The following is a 7022-nucleotide window of genomic DNA, read 5'->3' on the forward strand; positions in this document are numbered from 1 at the left end:
GGAATCATGGATTCATATAGCGCAGCAGAGCAGATTATTTTTTATTTTATTTTTGTGTACACGACATTAGAAAATGAAAACCACCAGATATTAATAAAATTTAGTAACATCTCAAAGAATACTTATAAAAACAATAGGGAGGCTTGAATTGTGTGCTACATTAAAGACCGAGAGAGAGAAGGATGTATAGAAGCAGCCTTAAAAAATGGAACACTGATCCCTAAATTGCTCCTCCCCTCCACCAAATTCCATCCTTCTCTTCCTTCAATTTCACTCCATACCAGCATGTCAGAACCCAAATCTCTGTACAGGTACACGGCATCTCTGACCCCGGCGCACTTGATACCACCTTGCCCGAATTGCCTCTCCAAATCCAAAGGCACCTTGCTGACATTTCCCCATTCATTGCCTGTTGTCATGTCTAGTTCCCACACTTGCCCGATGGTCTCGGTCGAACCACCCATGAGCCCAAGTCGGCCATTTTTTCGCTTAAATATAGCAGCCCAAGCGAGCCGGTCTGCCATGGGCAGCTTTACTTCACTCCAAACCCAACATGTCAAGTCAAGTCTCACCACACTATATACCCTTGCCGATGTCATCCAATACAGGAACCCGTTATCAGTATGCACGCTCTCGTTAGGGGTCCACACTGTCAGCCTCACGGCAAATTCAATCGGCATTGGACCCACCAGACGCCAGCCATCTCCTCCCTTCCTTGAATCATACATCTCCAGTGTTGATTCATAGGAGTTGCCGGAAGCACCACCTGCGACAATTATGATGTAATAAAACAAGGAGGCATTGCCATTTTCATTTCCTGTGATAATTCCAATGGCAGGGTTGGATCGAGAAAAGAGCAGGTCGGGAAGGGTACGGATCTGACGAGTGAAAGGATTGCACACAACTAGACGTAACGAAGCAGATAATGTAAACCGGCAAAGAAGGAGACCGGCACTGAGGTACGACACGAGACGGATCGGCTTGGGGTTGAAATCCATGGGAAGAGAGTACCATCGACCGAGATTGGTATCAGGATTATGAACATAACAACAGGTGGATTGGTGGCCATGGCAGGATGGCATTGCAAGGAACCAAGGAGGATAGCGAGGGGGGAAGAGTGGCATGCGGCCGCAGTAGTACCAGTGTTTACATGCACAGAGAGCATGGGCTAAGGAATTGGGAGGGAGGAAGGAGAAGATGTGACTGAGAGCATCAAGAGGTAGTTCGTTCCACATTTGATCGATGTCTTTTGGTATGTGGAAAAGTGAGAGAGAGAAAAGAGATAGATAGATAGATAGATAGATAGAGAAAGGAATTGATAAGGAGATGAGATGATATGGTAGTGACGAAAGAAATAGTCAATTATTGGATGATGAATTCGGATCTCCTAAAGTAACTTAATTTTTTAGTTTTGATACGGACCGTCCGATCTGCTCTAACGCGAATATTAAAGATCCCCTAGACGGCCTGATTGGTCCGGATCAAAACGTAAAAATTGGGCTACTTTATAGAATACGGACTCAGTCTGCTGGCGGACATTTTTATTTTTACCCAATTAAAAAATTATTTTAATAATAATAACCAAGGTTTATCAAAAATTTTAAAAATACCCAACCGGTGGAATTTTTTCACGGGTTGAAATTTTAATTCCCACCCGTGGAAAAATTCCACGGCCCAACTTTTTTTTTTTTTTTAAACAGAAATTTGTATTTATTTTTTATTTTTTGTATTGAAATATTAGAAATATTGGATATATTTCTTTGAAAATAGATGGAATACAATATAATTTGATTTATTAGAAAGACTGCAACAAATAATCCGGATCAATATTTTTCAGGTCGGATTTTTCGCGGCTGTAAGAAAAATTAATATATTTCTTTATGTGTTATTGGAAAAAAATAAAAATGCTTAGATTCCGAGTTATTGATCCCGGTTCAAAAGTCACTTCTATGTAATCTAGAAAATATTATGATCTTTCTAGTACATTTAATTTATTAAAAGTTTTATCTATTTTGAGAATTATTTTTGAATAATAATCATTAAATAAATTAAAGTTTTTATTTTTTTTTTCAAAATAGATATAACTTTTAATAAATTAAATGTACTAGAAAGATCATAATATTTTCTAGATTACATAGAAGTGACTTTTGAACAGGGATCAATAACTCGGAATCTAAGCATTTTTATTTTTTTCCAATAACACATAAAGAAATATATTAATTTTTCTTACAGCCGCGAAAAATCCGACCTGAAAAATATTGATCCGGGTTATTTGTTGCAGTCTTTCTAATAAATCAAATTATATTGTATTCCATCTATTTTCAAAGAAATATATCTAATATTTCTAATATTTCAATACAAAAAATAAAAAATAAATACAAATTTCTTTTCTTTTTCTTTTTTTAAAAAGTTGGGTCGGTGGAAAAATTTCACGGATTGGGTATTTTTAAAATTTTTGATAAACCTTGATTATTATTATTAAAATAATTTTTTAATTGAGTAAAAATAAAAATGTCGGCTCTGCTGATGAGCCACAAAAGATAAAATCAAATTTGTATATAATTTACTTTTTTTTACGTATCAAATTTTTATATATATGATAAAGTTTTTTCACAATCAAATTTGGACATATTTTTTTACGTGTTAATTTTTTTTTATATATATGGTAAAGTTTTTTTTTTAAATAATTCGCGCTCGTGGGCTTATCTTTAACGTCAAATTATTTTGATCAAATACAAGTAATTATATACAAAATTTTAATGTGTACATTATATTTGTCATTTCTTATTGTTCTAATCTCAAGGTGTGACGCTGCGAATCTTTTCTGTCCATGTGGCCCCACATACGAGCGGCTCATGTGGTCCTTATTTTCTGCCTTTCTGGTATGATATTTTTATTTCTCGTGGGAAATCAGATTCCCTTTCTCGCTCCGCGAACTCTAGAGAGAACCTTTTTATTTGCAGAAATTATTATTAAATAATAAATAAAAATAGAAAGAATGCCAACCATTTTGTATGGTATAGATGAATTCCAAAACAAAAAAAGTCTTTTCGGAAGTTCTTTTTGGATTAAAACGAGATTCTCTGTGGCTATGGGATTGTTAAGCTGTGGGTAACAGCAACGGAAACCTTGGATCTGAAAAAAAAAAAATTCTGATTCAAAATTCGAATTCGAATTTTTTTTCCTCCGAACTCGTCTGTGCCATTAAAAATTCAAGGTACTCTTTTATATAATTTATATTATTTAATAATAGTTTTGAGAAATAAAAACTTATGACTTTAGATTGTGAGAAATTGAGAATCCTCTGAAGCAGTCAAAAAGAGATTATCTCTATGCCTGGAGTGATGATCAGTTTCATACATAGTAACAAACTAACAATATAGAAGAAATAATTCGCAAATGATTTATGCTTTATTCATTTTTTGACGTTTTGGATCCGAACTCCGAATAAAACGCAAAAAACGTATAATATATTTTATTCGTGAGTCACGAATTATTCGTGAAAAAAACATGATTTTTTTTTGCTTCTTTATTGTACCGAATCATTTCCGAATTATATTCAAATTATATCTGAATCACAAAATTTTGACCCCACCAAAAGTGAATTCGAACTATTCGTTCGTCATTATAGTTCCATAAGCGTTGATAATCATAAGGCAGCAGCGTTTTCTAGTTTGTACAATATAAAGGTAACACGGGTGCCTCTAACATTAGATCCTTGCGGCAGTGCGCATATGATCTTCGATCTAAATGGGTCCTTTCCTTTGAGGTTAAATTAAATAATTGACTTATTTACAGACTAGATTAGAATTGATCTGCTGCGTTGATAAGTCACCTGGTTTTATTGTTGTAAGATAATGAAATTAGATTGTCCAACTTTTTCTCTATAATATGAAAAAATAACCCTCTAACATCAAATTCTGAATATTTGTGATTTAGCGCAGACGATCGTAGTCTACGACATGTCACCAATTTTTTTTTTTTTTAATGAAAACCACTGTAAATTTTTCGACATTTAAAACCACTGTAAATTATAACGGTTCAGTTCTGAATTACTTGCGAATTACTTGAATTACTTGACTTACGAAGGTACGCTTCAATTTTGTCCATTTGCTATATTATTTTACAGACACAATATTTCTACTACCATTTACCTTCAGTAATTAACGTGCCAGATGGTCACTTGGTATTGGGCTGTTACAATATTGCGTTGTCATTTATGCAACATTTACTCATTTAGTATTTTATTCTAGAAATGCACATGTAATTAGATAGTTTCGTGTTCTCTCTCTCTCTTTCTTGGTTCTCCACATTTTTTGATATTTTGCATTGGTCGTCGCTTTTCATTTACCTGGGCCGGGGGGCCCACAGGCCAGAAGTAGAAGTCGTCGCTTATTTTGAAAACCTTGCCATAAGCCCATAAACAAATGCGCATTAGAACCCATAAACAAGCCCATAAACCTTGCTACTATTTTCTATTAAAAATAATTTCAAATTTAAAAATTTCGATGAATTCAATCTAACTAATTTTATGATTTGTAAACCGAACCACACAATTAAACTGGTTTAAAAAAATAAATCAAACTGATTCATTAACTGGAAAAACCGAACCATTTAATTTGAACTCTCTCAGCTCAGTTTAAGATCGATCAAACCAAATGCGATGAAAAAACCCTACCCCCAAGGAAAAAGGCTAGGCTGTTCAAAACTAAAAGAAAAATAAAACAAAAAAATAGGATCATCCGCACTATGAAATTTGAAAACCGATACGGTATGTTTTTCAACACATTACCAAACCGTGATGTGCCGGTAAACATGTTGTGCTCATGTTTGATACTATATAACACGTAACATCTCAAAATTTTAACATGCTAACACGACATGTCCAGAACACAATACGACACGGTGTCAATATCCTAGTTAGGGTATTAGATCATATACTATTACTTTTGCTGGTCCACAAAAACAAAATTCTTAAAAAAAGAAGAAGAAAGATATCAGTGCTGGTGTTGTCTTGGATTCTTTTGACGAGTCATGTAAGGTTTTCACAAAGATTTTAGATAAGTTTATCCAGTCAGAAATGTCAAAACCCTCAAAATCAAATTTCGCTCCTCTCTAGCGGGATCGGATTCCTCCCAGGTACCTGACTCAACACAATTGAAACGGACGGTCCAGATTTAATCTCAGCCGGTGCCTGCTCGGTTGGCGCGCGGGGGGGACCCGGGCAGTATTATTTATGCTTTGAGATTCGTGCCAAGTTAAAAATTCTAATTCTAGACCGTCCGATTCAATTGTACTTAGTCAGGTAACCGGAGAGGATGTGAATTCCTCCAGCGACTCCCACCTGTCGGAAAAATCCTGCTCCGCCTGTACCAAATTACCAATTACCAAAAAATCAAAGAAAAAAGAGAGGAAAAGAGTCGATCTTCGCCTTCGCCGAGGGTTTTGACATTTTCTCACCTCCGCCAAGGATTCTTCTTTCTGATCGGACCATGTTTTCCAATCTTTCTTCTCAATTAAAGAGAGCAATCTACTCCCCTTTCTTCTCTCCTCCCCAATTCCATCACCATTGCCACCATCTCCTCCGCTTTCCTCTTTCAACCCAAACCCATCCCAAGGAGTTGCCTTTTATTGCCAACTATCTCATCTCCTCCTTTGGCTTCTCTCTCGATCGAGCTCTCAAGGCCTCGGCAGACAGTCATCTTACGGTGATCAAGTCCCCGGCACGGCCTGATGCAGTGGTAAAGTTTCTAATTGACACTGGCCTATCAGATACTCAGATCAAATCTGTTGTTTCACTCCAGCCAGCTCTTCTGGGATACGATGCGGATAAGACCTTGAGACCAAAGGTGCAGCAAATGGTAGAAAAAGGAATCCCTGGAGAAGTACTGGTTCAAATGATTCGATACAACCCGACTGTACTTCAATTGAAAGACACACTTGCACGCTTACTGTTTTGGAGAGATTTTGTCGGGAACAATGACAAGGCTTTGTTGAAGATTATTTCGAGGAATTCTTTCCTATTCTCCTTGCACATTGACAAGCATATTCTTCCCAGATTAAATTTACTGAAAGAATATGGATTGTCAAATGGAGATATGGTTTCATTGTTAGAAGGAAGAAGCTGCTGGGGCCGTAACCTGGTTTCTTTAAGGCAGATACTCGATCTAATTGAGGAGCTGGGGATTCCAAGGGGATCCAAAATGTTTCTATGGGGTTTAAAAGCAATCGGTAATTATAGCAGAAGTAAACTTAAAAGCAATGAAGAGTTCTTCAAGAACACATATGGCTGGTCACAGGAAGAAGTGTGTGCTGCCTTCCGGAAGCACCCTGTGGTACTCAGATTATCAGAGGAGAATGTGAAGTCGAGTATGAACTTTCTTATGAGTAAAGCTGGGATTGAGGCAAGGAGCATAGCTTTGCGACCGCGGATACTTGGGTGTAGCTTACAAAAGGTATTGATCCCGAGGTATACTGTACTGAGTGCACTGGAAAGCAAGGGACTCAAGATAAAGTGCAGTTTTTTCAGTGTTTGTTTGGCTTCTGAAAGGTGCTTCCGCGAGATCTATGTTGTACCGTATGAGAAGGATGTGCCTGGGCTTGGCAAAACTTATGCTGCTGCTTATGGTGGAAAAGTGCCGGTCTAAATATTGCTTTTCTGGGGAAGAAATTATGTGTATCAGTTTACAGTTGTAAATTTGGTAACAGCTGATATTAATTAGCTAGGCTTCTATTATTTTGTAATTTTTGTTTTTGTTCAATTATTTTTTCTAGTCATTAGAAACTTGTAGTTCTTAACTGGTACCTCTTTGTTCCACTATCATTTCAGTTGGATATTGGGGATTCTCAATTCCATTGTTCTAATATTTGCGGTATCTTTCTCTTTTTCAATTTATTTGCAAATGTCACTTTTGAATAAAGGGACATTTGCTGTTTTTAACCTCTTTTTGTTTTTTGACAAATTGGGCTGTGCATATATTAACACAGAATAAGAATCATTATTAAAATAAAATCTAATTGAT

At 36.2% G+C, this 7022-nt stretch overlaps 2 protein-coding genes across 2 annotated transcripts; one reads left to right on the forward strand and one right to left on the reverse strand.

Moving 5' to 3' along the window:
- Positions 1 to 155: 155 nt before the first annotated feature.
- On the reverse strand, positions 156 to 1235 carry LOC144567061 (uncharacterized). The gene has a single exon (XM_078317105.1). It carries the CDS (start codon positions 1233 to 1235, stop codon positions 156 to 158), a length of 1080 nt encoding a protein of 359 aa, XP_078173231.1.
- A 4257-nt stretch (positions 1236 to 5492) lies between these two features.
- On the forward strand, positions 5493 to 6647 carry LOC144567069 (transcription termination factor MTERF8, chloroplastic-like). The gene has a single exon (XM_078317117.1). It carries the CDS (start codon positions 5493 to 5495, stop codon positions 6645 to 6647), a length of 1155 nt encoding a protein of 384 aa, XP_078173243.1.
- The last annotated feature ends 375 nt before the right edge of the window (positions 6648 to 7022 follow it).

The sequence above is a fragment of the Carex rostrata genome, chromosome 2, assembly GCF_964058835.1.
Source record: "Carex rostrata chromosome 2, lpCarRost1.2, whole genome shotgun sequence".
Lineage (NCBI taxonomy): Eukaryota > Viridiplantae > Streptophyta > Magnoliopsida > Poales > Cyperaceae > Carex > Carex rostrata.

What these genes read in the sequence shown, in the direction of transcription:
- LOC144567061 (XM_078317105.1), bottom strand. Translation starts at nt 1,235, where the DNA reads ATGTGGAACGAACTACCTCTTGATGCTCTCAGTCACATCTTCTCCTTC.
- LOC144567069 (XM_078317117.1), top strand. Translation starts at nt 5,493, where the DNA reads ATGTTTTCCAATCTTTCTTCTCAATTAAAGAGAGCAATCTACTCCCCT.